The sequence below is a fragment of the Apteryx mantelli genome, chromosome 3, assembly GCF_036417845.1.
Source record: "Apteryx mantelli isolate bAptMan1 chromosome 3, bAptMan1.hap1, whole genome shotgun sequence".
In the NCBI taxonomy this organism is placed as follows: domain Eukaryota; kingdom Metazoa; phylum Chordata; class Aves; order Apterygiformes; family Apterygidae; genus Apteryx; species Apteryx mantelli.
In genome coordinates this window covers 109,374,865-109,389,118 of record NC_089980.1, presented here as the reverse complement: position 1 = coordinate 109,389,118, position 14,254 = coordinate 109,374,865, and the positions used below count along the sequence as shown (strand labels likewise).

The 14,254-nt window shown below is 36.1% G+C and overlaps 1 protein-coding gene across 1 annotated transcript in view; it reads right to left on the bottom strand.

Moving 5' to 3' along the window:
• The window catches only part of EYS (eyes shut homolog), a 956,188-nt gene that overhangs the window by 409,870 nt on the left and 532,064 nt on the right, over window positions 1–14,254 (bottom strand). Inside the window, exons 30-31 of the mRNA XM_067294141.1 lie at window positions 13,473–13,597; window positions 3,872–4,124 (exon numbers count right to left, since the gene is read on the bottom strand). Of these exons, the coding sequence (XP_067150242.1) occupies window positions 3,872–4,124; window positions 13,473–13,597 (378 nt within the window). The remainder of the gene's footprint in view (window positions 1–3,871; window positions 4,125–13,472; window positions 13,598–14,254) is intronic.

Sequence of the window (14,254 nt, the reverse complement as noted above, 5' to 3'; positions counted from 1 at the left end):
AATGGCCTCTTGAGGATTCATACATGTAACTCTCACTTGTGACTGAAAGCATCCATTATCAGTCTTTATAAGTAGAAAAGTTGAAAGGACTAGTCTATCAAACGTGGATATTTTTCCACCATGTGAAAAAGAAATAGTTTCTTATAGAGGTTTTTATGTGATCTTTTAATTCCCAGACCTCATTTCTGAAAGAGTTATAATGTTCTTATAAAAGTAATATTTTAAAAAATGTCTCTCATTTGTCTTTGATTTTGGAGCCAGAAGTGGTGTTAATTATATGTAAAAGTGATTCAAGGGGTAAAAAGACACTTCTCAATACTTATTTTAAATTAAAAAATGTTAATAATTATACTCATACCATAGCCACAGAGATACCTACTGAATTTAGATGCAAGTATAATGAAAGGTATACCTTAAGTTCTGAAAGGTTTACTGTAGTGAAGTGAAACTGTTAGTTCCTGATTGCCTGCCAGCAGTACAGCAGCCTCCACCTACTTCTATATTGATCTAGTAGTCTATGTGGCAGAACATGAAGAATAACCATCTGTGTCAGGTACAGCAGCAGGTATCACATCCATTGAACTAGCTGCTGCCTGATTACAATAAATCTCTTTCAAGCACCTGGCAACCTTGACAGACACTTTTATCTTTGTATAAAAACACCCGACCACTTCAAAAAGCTGTCTGAATAGAAATGATAACATCAGCTGATAAAGGCCAGAAGCTGAATCCAGTTCAGACACACTGTGAAGTTTGGGTAAGAGAGTGTTTAGATTCAGGAGAAGTTCCTTATTGTGCACAGCAGTATGGTCTGTCCATCTCATAGGTTCTAGTACAGTATTGCTAACATCTTTTAAGGCAGAACTTAAAGCAGGATAACTGGTATGAGAAGATAAATGCTTTGTCACTAACATTTTAGGAATTTGTGCTTGCACAGAGGGGGTTTGTCCAGATAAAACCAGGTGAGGTTTCTCATCACTAGAAGATTCCAAAAATGAGAACTTTTCAGGGTATTCAACCAGTAAGTCTAGACCTTAAGTTTTTGTAGGCAGAAGATGCAAATCAAGAACACTTGACTGGATTGTTTTTGATAATATTTTTAAAGTCTCATGTGGATTTATCAGTAAATGTGTTTTGAATTCAGAAATACTATTTGCTATGTGGTTTGAAAGTAGTTCTTGAAATACACTAGTCAGCTGAACATCTAAGGAAGTACCCTCACTTATTAAACGATGGATCTCCATAAATGGATCATACAGTTTTCATTCCAGTGAATGTTGAATTTCCTCTCTTGTCAGCTGCTCAACAGCAGTTAATCTTTTTGTCAGATCTGTATATATTTCTTGAGAGGATGTACGTGTTGAAAGTGATGGTTCTAAAGAGATAGCCTGTGAAGGAAAAATAGTCACACAGTCTGAATCAAAACATGGAAAATGAGCATCTGATTCTTGTGAAGACAAGGGTAGAACAGCTCCTCCTCTCAGAGATGCATGTGTACTTCCTGTAGTCGGATGCAAGGATGACAGTTCTGTGAACTCCACTGATGGTATTATTTGTTAGATAAAGAAAATAAATACCCAGAAGTAATAGCAGTAGCTCCCATTAGTGTATACCAGCTGGTTAATATCACTGAGTTCATCCAGAATGTCTCGTAAAATGGGGATTGTTTGCTATGCAGAACTTGATCTAAGAATTCACCAGAGGGTTTTAATCCAGTCATAAAACATGTTGCACATATTTGGCTTAATTTACTTAAAGAATCAGCAGACTGTGATTTGATGTTTGTGAGTCTCTGGTTGATGGATGAAGCAGTAATAGCCAGATATTCACTAGGAAGAGATGTTTGCATTTGAGATTTGTGCATAACTAATGAACTAAGGAAAGATATCTGTTTTGAAATAAATGTCTTAGTACAGAAATGAGGAGTTATTGAAGAACTTGGCAATCTCCAGTGCTCTTCTGATACTGAAAATACATCTGACAATTCTCCAAGACTCTTTTGAAACAACCTAAAAAGAACTGAAGTTGCGCTTGCAGAAGTAGTTGTAAACTGTAATCCATGGGAGAGTAATGAGTGACTATTTAATTCTATTTCAGCCCCTGGTATGCTACTAATTACTGAACTCATGTCTGTGGCAGATAAAGCAACAGTCTGGTGCTGCTGTAATGAGGAAACTTGTGCAGGGAAAACAGAAAGTGCCATTAAGGAACTAGTGATAAATGAGGCTGTGTCATAATTATCCTGGGGAAGAACTAGTGACATTAGCTCTATGGAAGTACCAATAGCCACATATGGTACAGGTGTGATATTAAGCTTTATTTTTAGTGAGACCTGAACAGCAGAACTGAGAAACTGTGAAGACAGAACATCTGTTGAGGTTGCTATCCTGAATACTGCTGAAGACTCTCCAGTGGCAATTAGTCCTCCTAGTCCATAGCTCAGTTTAGCCAAATTATTAGTCAGAAGTATCTCACAGCTGAAAATACCTGTCTTTTTCAGGCCTTTAAGGATAAAAAAAAAATAAAAATAAATAAAAAAAGAGAGAGAATTAGGAGAAAAGAAAAAATGAACAACTTTGGCCCTGGACCAAATCTGCAGCAAATTATATGGTCACTAAAACATCATTCAGTCTTACCAAGGTATTATATAGCAGACAAATACAACTCTGTAAATCATATTCTTAATAAAAGTGTAGAAGGAGTTTCAGTGACCTCAAGAGTTGAGTAAAGGCAAACTCTTCTAATATTCACAGTCTGTATGGGGGCCAGCATCAGAACAAATGGCACTACTCAGAACAGAAGTATTAAATTTTCTACATCAAATTCCTGCTGTGTATCAATACAAAATGAACAAATTACAAATATTTTCCATTGAGAACATCAGTGAACTAGCAGACATGATATGCTGGAAGAGGTACAGATGTAACTGCATTTACTAACTGCATTTCATTCAGTGTCATTACCTACATCAAGAAGCCATATTACCTACCAAAAAAAAAACCACAACAAAAGCTTAGGTATATCCCCAAAGATCAGTCTGTGCAGAAATCAAATGTTCAGTAAAACTGACTTACCTAAATAAAACCAGGACCCCTGGCTTATTTCTTATTCAAATAAATACTTTAAAAGACAGAGTATATAGGCAAAAATGAAACGAAATGTAAGAAGATGTCTTATACAGATACTATGTGTATAAAAACTAGCATTAGTAAAATGGAAAGGATACAGCAAAGAGATAACCTTCCAAATAAACTGCTTCACTTCTATTTGTGTTGACTTTCTTTAAAGATGTTAAAAATAGGGGTTTTTTTGCTTCCCCCAAACTTGACTATAAACAGTTAAAGTGGCAAAGATCTTGGGAGAATTGTTGCAGATATTTTTAGTGAAAAACATTCAAATGCACAGAAAAGGAAGCACTCAGAAAAGATGTGAGCTAGGAAAGAAAAACCAAGGTCCCCACGGAGTAAGGCAAATTATCTGTCTGCTGCTGACTAGCCAAGGAAGAAGGGAAGATTGGCATTAGGGTCAGAGAGAGCTAAACACAATATGAGGCATATGAAATTGCACACTGTAGCAAAACAAACCAAAAACCAAGCTAAGAGAAAGTGCAGTTTTCTTTATAGGATGTGTAAGATGCCAGAGAAAAATATTACTGAGAGAAAAGAATTATTTACCAGTTACATTTAAACATATAATTAAGAAAGGATGGGAGATAAAATTCACAAGAACAGAAGGAAGTATAGAAGGTGGAAAACAACATTCTGAAGGTACAGAAGAAAATTAATATACTTTGAATATTCTTACCATTGAAAAAGCACTAACAGGGAAAGAAGTTTGATACATGCATTACTCAAAAGCTTATTGTTCTTACCTTGAGACACCTGTCCTGTATGAAAGTCAGGAGTAGCCTGTTTAGACCAAAGTTCCATAGACACAGATAGGGCTGATGAAAGGTCATCATCTAAAATCTCAGTAGGAAACACTTCAGCCATTTCAGTGACAGTTTGCTTGCTTTGGGGGATAGTAGGTAAACAGGTGATATTGTTTATTCCATCAACGCAAAGGAACCCAGTGGAGCAGGATTGTATAAGGCAATCATTGTAATTAAGCTCACAGCTTTGTCCCTGAAAGAGAATTTTTAAAAAGCCATATTTGAAGGCAATTTGCATTTCATAGTCACATTAGTTCAAATTATTGCTTTCTTTTGATTCTAAAACGTTGCTTGTCTATATTAAGCTGTCCAATCTTTCAAAAGCAAATCTAACCATCTGGAAAATACTGCTTAAGTAATTTAATGGTATAGTTATATATTTTTTAATTTTAACCTAATGCTATGTTGACTCTCACTCAGTATTAAGCAATTACAAATAAAAACAATTTTCCCCCAGATTTGTAGTAGCAAGTATATCAAACATGGTATTGTCACCAGTAATAAAAAATGGTTTAAATAAGCACAACCTCTAGATTAGAAGGTAACATGTAGTAATATAGAAAGTTTTGTGCAGAGGATTTAGCTGTCTAACAACCTACAGTTTGTTTTGATTCTGAAATTAATGTTCTACTTTCTTTTTTTACACAGTAGCCCAATATTTGTAGCCTGTTTTTGCCAAATCTTCACACGACACCTTGTTAACACATTAGGTTTGCAGATACCATTTAGGAAAAAAAAATTTGTAGTGGCAGTCTCAAATTGGACCTGGCACTGACTCTTTATCAACACTGTAACAATTCATGGGAAGTCTGAAATATACTTCCTAGTAATGAATTAAAAACCTTCATATTCAGTGGTCTGCAATAAAGGGAAGAAATAATGCATTTCTTTTACAGCAATAATTGTGTGAATTACATGCACTCTCAGAGTGTGAAATAAATATACAATGAAGCCAGACCTTGGTTCATTTTCTTTTCACTTCAGTTGTAATGAACTAATGGGCTATGTGAAGAGCTAACTTGGCTAAAGCAGAAGAATCTTATGAATAGCCATTTTAAACATACACACCTTCATCCCTAAAAGACACAGACATCTGACAATGTATGACCTGATACCTAACCACATGTGCTAGGTTTGCTAGTAATCTATGGAGTTTTTGAATAGGCTTGTTCATGATTTTATCATCACCATTTCTAGGCCACATAATTTAACCATGGTTTGGCTCTTTTGCTGCCTCTTATCTGCTGCTATAGAAAACTGTTGACAGAGATGACCTCGAGGCCAATCATATTATCAGGGATAACCCAAATCACTGGTTGTTAGGTATAAAGAATATCCTACCAAATAGCCTTTTTTGTGAGAAAGAGCTAGACCATCTTAAGCAACCAAGTCCAATACAATTTTCAAAATGAAGACAAGCTAGAGGGAGATGTATCCCTCTCTTTGAAGGGTTGGAGTAAGCTTCACCTTCTCCTCAGGGCTTGTTACTTGCCAGCTCAGTTTGCTGGCCTCTCTTCATAGATATTTTAAGAAGCCTGGAATAGAATCAAGAACTGTAAATAGAGCTAGTAGAAGGGCTTTTAAAAGTTAGGTGGTGCAGAGTACAAATGCTGATTTTGAATCTTACCTCTAACTACTGTAAAATTGTTTTGCCCTTTTTTTTTGGGAGGGGGGCAGGCCACAAAGACAAAAGATACATCAACACTAGAGAAATCAAAACTTTGCTGCTTATGCATTAGCAAAATATTTATTTTGACAGCTGAAAACTCCAAAAAATCAGCCCATAAAAGGGTCTGACAATGGAAAGCTAACAGTGGTTGATATTTGAATCTAAGTCTTTGGAAGAGGTGTCTCTAGGTTGTTTGATGAAAACAACAAGGTACAAATATCTCAGAGACAAACTGCTAATCACTCATCTTCCTTTGTGTCCTCTCAGCTGTTAGATTTAATTTCTCTGAAACAAGCAATGGCAGCAGGAAGACTAAGAGTGTAAATTCATGATATATGATTGAAGAAAAATAACACTGCAGTTTAGCACTGCTTCTGGAGCTTGATAATATCACAAAGACCTCAGGATTTCTGATTATATGCCTGCAAATGAACTAGATAAGTGATGAGATTTAAACTACTGTACCATTTTTAGTGAGCATGAGAATGCAATTTGTAAATTAAAGAATTAACAGTAGTTCCAGATGAAAATCAGATTGTTTCAGAAAGAGCAGTGCTTTAAAAAAAAAAGATACTGAATGTCACATTTTAGATAACTGAATCAAAACAGTATATTGAATTGACAGCTTTTTAGTATGTAGTATATAGTTAAGTTATAGCTAAGATTTAATTATGCTGTCCAGTCAGAAAAAAACAGCATTAACCACTTAATAAAATCCATGGTCATTTAACAACTTATTTAGTTCTGTGCAACACACTATATGTATCTATATTAGTAAAATGAATTTTCCTGGTACCATTTTCTGACACTGAGTAAATGATGCGGAGTGACCCATGTCCATATCTCTAAACTCTCTCTCTCTCCAGACCAGGGTGACCACGCCCAATTCACAAACCAGAAAAGTCCCTGACCTCTGCTAATTTGTGGGCCATGTCAGGACTTGTTTGTGGAAGTGTTAGCTGGCACATGTCTAAACCACACCAGGCGTGTTTTAGCAAGCTAATGATGTAGCTATCTGTGTCTGTACATCTACATCTAGCTATATTCATCATTCACTGAGCTTCAGTGTCTGGAAATGTTCTTTGGCACTACTTAATTTCCTAGCATAGACATAAAGTTTAGGATTCAGTTTAAGACTGAGACACCCAAATTTAGGTGTGTTCTTGTAGTAACTACAAGCACAGTAAGAGTCTAGACTCCCATTAAAGTCAGTAGAGATTCTGAGGGAGGCAGTTACTTAAATGTAGGCGTCTAACATCATTTCTGGAATTGCTGAGTATCTTGTCCAAATCCCAGCTAACAAGTCAGGAGGTGTAAGACCCACAGGTCCTATGTCATTTCAGCTTCCTTATGAAAGTATTTTGGATATTATATAGTGTCTCAAATAATGTTAGGCATTTGTGTTTAGGTAACTACAGAAAGCTCAAGAAGCAAATCAATTACCATAAAGTAGACACCAGACTGGATTTGGTAGCCAAATATGTACATCTAGTGCTCTCCTCATTATGTCTGAGGCAGCTAGATGGTGCTGGCAGATGTTACACACAACCTACGGAAAACCCATGGCCTTCTGACTGGTAGCAGGAAGCCAGGGAAACTTCCAAATGGCACCAAACACCTATGTTTAGGCTTTAAGTTTCTGGGCAGTCAAACAAACATTTAAGATCCACAGATAGCATCAGCTAGGTCTCCATTTAGAATAATGTGAGTATAGCAAATGATACACACAGATCATGTAATCTTTCAACACATGCATTTTGACTTTTTTTTCCTAACTTCTATGGTTTTGTTTGCACATAAATACTGGGGAAAGTGGTGTAAAATTAACAATGCTTACATGCCTCATGGAAATATTGTTAAAATTACTTATCTGCTATCACAAATGTTTCAATGATGTTCAAGTATTATTATGTTAGCCACAAAAATGAGATTTTCAGCACAAAGCACACTGATGCCTCAAAGAAACGTTCTTTGAATACTATAAACTGCTACAGCCTGATATCCTGTAAAGTATATGTCTCATGTTTAACACCCAAGAGAGATAAGCTCCAAATAAAGCTTTTCCTGGAACTGGGGCACATGTAAGAAATCTCTATCTGGCTAGCTATCTTCATGGGACTTGAAGCAACTTTCTTATTTCTGAAATCTCTGACAACTCTATCAAATTTGTTTATGATATTAGGGAGCAGTAGGCAGCGCAAGAGAGAAAGAGAAGCAGAAGTGGGAACATAGAAACTGAAACTCAACATAATGATTTCACAAGAGTTTGCTTAAGAATAATAGGTTAATATATATTTTATTTAGATAATTATAACATATTACATAACATAATACATTACATTTACATTAGATGTGGTAATTATAAATTTCAGTTAAACTAAAACATGATGTGATTCTATATGTCTTACAGATCACACAATAGTAAAACTAACAATGTTAATCTGTCAGAGACAAAGACATTCATAGTGGTGTCACTGTGGAAAGCAAAAATGCCAGTTTTATTTACCATTACGATAGGAAACTGGGAAAGGAGAAGGTCTTATCTGTCTGTACCTTCATTAAATAAAGATTTGCAAAGTCTTGTGACATTCTCAAAAAAACAAACAAACAAAAAACCCCCAACCCCCCAAGGCTACTACTATGGTTCTTCCAAGGGTGTTAAACATACAAATTTATTCCTAATATAAGACAGATATTAAATGTAATTGCTGACAGAAAACGCTACAGAGAATCTAAATGTCTACCATATTACTGTAATTTTGAAAATTTTATCTGTTACAGATACGCTTCTTTCTTTGTTATATTTTCTATCATCAGTGGAAGTAATCTGTATGGCAGATAACCTTATGCAACTGTTCCCAGGATCATGGAGCATACAGAATGTAATCTAACCTTATCTCTTTTTTAGGGTTTCTTCAATTTCCTTTTGTTTAAAAAAAAACTATTTGTATTTAAAAGCCTACTCATGAAATTTTTCTATTATTTCCTTCCTTCTGTGGCAGAAGTCTAAAGTTATATTAATCTGTGCTGGAGCAAACAGTACATATTTCATATGTTTACTGGATCATCCATCAGAATGTTCTTATAAAAAAGAAAAAAAACCCACACAGCACCCTAGAATTTGAAAGCCTCTTAAGAGCTATAGTAAATGAATTTTGGCAAGGGTCAATATAATTTTCCATCTAATGAAATAAGAACTTTTTTACAAGTAGTTTAAATCATTCAGTGGTTTAAATGGAAGAAGAGATTTCTGGGACAATTTAGATAAATCCATATCTGTTTCACTCCAATTCATGATTTGTTTTGGCAAGCAGAATAGCTAATTGGTGAATTCATGGCATCTGATAAAATCACTGTATTGGTTTTCTAAAGCATGAGAGAACAGCAGTCCAATTTATATCTCAGACTTCCACTGATAAAAGCATGTTTCTTTCTTGTTCTCTTCTAATTCCACACATAGCATAAGTGATCAGCTCATTATATGAATAAGATTTCTGTCTAATCATCTTTCTTAATGCCATAAAATGAATGTTTCATTCTGACCTCTCTTGGGACTCATAAATTAGTGGGTTTTATTACAACTACATGTAATGGTGAAGAGAAGTGTATATGATTATGATTTTATGACTCGTAGAAACAAAGCAGATGTGGATAATCTCCACTGTGCATGAAGGTTACATTGAATAGTCATGGATAAATCTGATAGCCTTCAAAGTGACTGTAAATGCTTTAGATAAATGCTTTAACAGTTTACATGCAGTAAGATGCTGCAGATTTATATTTGAAAGTAGATATGTTTCTATAGATGTTTCCATTTTAAAAGTAAACATTTATTCCATATACCACTGGCTATGCTTTCATTTTCAATGTGACAGAGAAACTTCATGATCCATACTTTATGATCCATACTTCAGATAGCACTACCTACATAGACTACAGAAGACTTACTTATATATACTGGAGCTGGAGTTCCTTGAATACATATTCCTGTGGGAATGCCACTGTTTTCACCACATATTTACCAGGTGGTTAGGAACCAGAACCACCAGGGGCCCACCAAATCCATGTCTGGAGCTATTTAGGCCCTATCTATCCTTATTTTTCATACTGAAGATACAAGTTTTACATATTTTTATGTTATTCCAGTTTTCTTTCTCTAATGTGGATTTCCCAAAGTATAGAAGCATTTGGGTGACTGAAGATGGAACAGCAGATAGTGGAATAAAAGCAAAGACAATACTTTTTAAATTCCAGCTACTGTAGAAGTTTGCAACTTTCTTCTTTAAGGGTTTGTTCTGTGACACAGTGTACATTTAATTCCCAAGCTACATACTAGTATAAAAGCTGCACCCATGCATCAGACCAAAGGTCTATCCACCTTCATCATCAGTAGGCTAATAAAATACAGGGAAAAAAAAGAGCAGAGGTTGCATCTGATAATTCCCCAAATAAACCTTTCCAGCTTCTGGCAATGAGTGATTCAAAGACTCCCTAAGCCAGGGTAATGTTCAGGAAATTAATTTAAATACTGATGGACTATCCTCCTGAAAGTTTTTTGTTCTCTTTTTGGACTTATTTGTACTTTTGGTTTCTACAGCATCATGCAACACTGACTTGAACCAATGAATTTTGTGCTGTGTGAAAAATAAATTCTTCTATGGATTTTAAACTTGCTCACTGATATTTTTACTTAGTGCTGAGAACATAGTGTGACAGTCAGCAATAGCAAATAAATATCCTAACTCAACTTCTCCATTACTGTTGTTCTTGGAACAGAAGTATAAATACTTAATGAACAAAATGAGAATTCTTTAACATGAGGGTCTCACTATTTTCCATATAAAAGGACTATGTCCCTCAGCCGATATATCCTTCATCATTGCCCAGCCCATTTTTGAATGCCTGCCTTCCTTTTGAAGACACAAAGATAGCAATTGCTACAGATTGTGGGGAGGTATCAACTGTACCCATTATATGCTATAAAAAGTACCCTGCAAATAATTTGTTTGCATTGTTATGAGCTACTCTCTTCTTTCTTAGGATAGTTTGTCAATAAGTTCAGTCAGACTATTGTGTTAATAAAATCCCATTTCAACCTACCAAGAATTTATGATAAAATACAGATTTTATAAACTCATTGCCAAATAGTTCTTTATCCAAGATGATCTGATCATCCAGCATCTTCTTGGAAGTATCTTATTAAGATAAATATTGTTGTTTTTTTTCTACTGGCTACTTTGTGAAAGAATAGAATTTGGAACAAGTCACAGAAACAAGTATTTTATTCCAAGGGATATTTAATACTTTTCCTCATTTTCCCTCTGTTTTCTTTTCAGAAGATACAATAGCTGTAGAAGTCTACCATATTAGTATTGTACATTGTTACGCAGAGAACTAATCTGTGGTGAAATATGAATCCATTGCCAAGTTTAGACTGGCCTTTATCCTCCCTCTATTATTCCTCCAAGGATTCTGAGAAAATTTATTTTATTTAGAAAAACATCTCTGCCTCCACAGAATCCTTCATATGTGGATCTCTCTAAGGGTATTTTACATAAATAAAAGACCCACTGATCCCAGAACAGTGATTCTCTATTATAAGCAAATAGGGGAGGGACATTGGAGAAGCTAAGACACATGGAACTGGTAGTCTCTATATCTAAAATGCAGGGGTATTCTACTTCTTCTCATTTAGATTAACACCAGGAGTGCATCTTAGCCAAACCAAACCAAATCAAAACAAAACAGTGATGTCTTCGCACTGCTTGGTTCAGATATGATGAATACTCTGACTCCAGGAAAGACTTGGTTATACTGAGGTTAAATGAGTTTCCACTGAGCCCTTCTCTGGATTTTGGATTGTGCCAAACATGGATGCAGACTCAAGGAAACCTAACCTCTTATTCTGGAAATGAATGTAGGCTTCCTGAAAAAGTGGCAATTTCAATTTCTTATAAAGGCTACCATTATCTATTTTCAAGTTCGTACCACACAGGCAAAAGAAGGTAGCCCTTTCCTCATTCACTACCAATGATGGAGCACTTTGTACCAAGTTTGATTAAAATCACAAGTTCCAGTCCGAGGATTGAAGTGTGCACGTGTGAAAAAGGAGTTAAAAAGAAAGGTCCTGTGAAAAGACCATTAACAGGACAGTCTTCTGGTATTTTAGACTTGAACATAATATTGTCATGGCACTGATCAGCCTGTAACCATCATTCTCTGCAGTCCACCTCTGCAGCCTCGTCCCTGACACCCACAGGTTTAGCTGCCTCTGCTCAAGGTCAGCTCTGATACAGTGCAGCTCTGTAACCTTGGATCAGCCTGCTGTGATAAGAGCTAATTTGTGAGAAAGCCACATGAGAAGTCTCATCTGGGGCCTCCATGTCTTGGCTCAGAAGCTGCATTTAAGCACAGGCCCTCGCCCTTAGTTCTTGTTTGAGCTTTATTGCAGGCCTGCTATAACCAGCCTAGTATTTTGTCAATCCTGACCTTGCCTTGCTGTCTTGACTTCCTGGCTTAACCTCAGTCCTTCCTTGTAACCATGGCCCTGTCTGGCAGTCACCAGAGTTTTGGCTGAGCCTGGTTACTGTCACTGGACCTGTTCTGCTCTCCTTGTTCAGGTACTGTGGTACTGAGCACCTGGTCTGCAAGGTCACTGCCTGTGCCTACCTTGCGGTTATCTTTGACTCCTGGCTTGCCTTTCCTTGCAGAGCAGCCCACTCTTGCTGCTCCTTGACCTTTACTAGGATCTCCAGCTGTACTGGGGATCCCCTTGGTAGAACTGGCACGAGACAGAGATTAATCTAGTGCCTGAAAAGAACCAAAAAAGGACAGATTTTTTTTCGCTTTATAGAATAACTTTCTTTCTGTTCTATTGCATGGTTAGCTTTTTCCTCATTGACTGTAAATGACAATCTTCTGCTGTGGGAAGAGGCCCTGAAACTGGCTGAAGTTCGAAAAGCTACTCCCTCCTTTCCTGACTTGGTTGCACAGGAGAATCTATGAAGGCAAATCTGAATCCAATTCACAATAATCTTTTCCTTTTATCTTATAGACTTAAATCCACCAAATAAATGGCTTATAGATATTAAAATAGGCATATCTGTCACCATTTATGAAGACAAGACATTAAAAGAAAATAATTTCAAGCTTGGAGATATGAATTACTAAAGTAGGAAGAGTTAAAAAAAAATAGGGACCATATACTGCTTATTCTCCTTGTTACTAACTCAAAACTATTAAATGATACTGGTAAGCTAGTGTATCTCTTAAAGTGTAATGAGGTAAAGCACAAGCTCAAAGTGTAAATACCAATTGCATGTCTTCAGCAGCAGAAAGAACTTGCACGAAAAGGTAGTGCTGCATGGAAATTTCAGCCTTAGTTAAATACAGCACTGGCATTTGGCCACTGGCATTTAGCCACCCTCAAAGCATTCTTTTGGTATGTAAAACGGAGAGAATATAACATAGGACAAAAGTTCACAGGGTCAAGCATTCAAAGGAACTGTGTTTGATTTAGTTTTAGGGAATTTGTTGTCAAAATAGCTGTCTGTGTGCAATAGTTTGAAATGAGAGCTCAGTATATATCTAAAAACATGAATGGACTTTGATGACTGAAAAGGACATTATATATACTCACACTGTTGTAAATCTTTTTTTTTTTTTTTTTTTTTTTGAACAATAGGTAAATAGTTCTCTGGAATATTAGAACTCCTGTTAGTAAAAAAACCAGCAGAGCTACTAAAATACTGTATTTGTCAGAAGGGCCAGGTTTTATCTGAATGAGGATAAAAAGGAATTACATACAGTATTTTCTGTGCAACAATAATTAGTCAGGTTACGTGAAGGAGAAAAAAAATGTCAGCATCTTACCACAAATCCTGGCTTGCAAAAACAGGTATAACCAAAGCTGGGTTCCCTCTGAACACAGATGCCATGTATGCAGGGACTGGATATGCATTCATCAACGTCCAGCTCACAGTGGAGGCCTTCCCATCCTGTCAGGAAGAAAGGAAAAAAAATCCATTAGAATCTAGAATAAGTAATTTAGTAAGATATTTAAGCAAACCAGAGTAAAACCTGAATGTACTCCTGCATTACTAAATTATATGACTTTACATCTTGCCCTTCACCTACAGAATTATCTGTATTGTTCTCTCTCTCATGTGCCTCAGAATTGGAATGTGTAAAATGCTCCCTGGAACCTCTTAGCTCATTCCCTATCTGCACAGGGCAACCGTTTTTTCCCAAAACATAAAATGAAAGAATATGTAATTGTTTATCTTCATTTTGACCTTTTTATGCTGTTGGTCAAATTCATGCATTATTGCCACACTGGGGAAGAAAAACTGGAGATTTAGATAGATGAAAATAATCAGAGTAACAAAAAATAAACTAGAATAAAAAAGTTGGAAAGAGAAACTCTGAGACAGATTGTTGTACCAGATTACTCAGGAGGACAATTTCACAGCAAGTGCAGGTTAGAATATAACGTTCTTTTTGTATGTACTTCAAAGTTGAGATTGCTGTCATTTTTGGTAATATGCATTTCTTACAACATCTCCTTTAGAACTAAGTAAATCCACAAGTTAGAGGCCAAAACTGATGATGCAATTTGAGCCTGTCTTGAAAACTCACTCCTCAGAGGCTGAGCC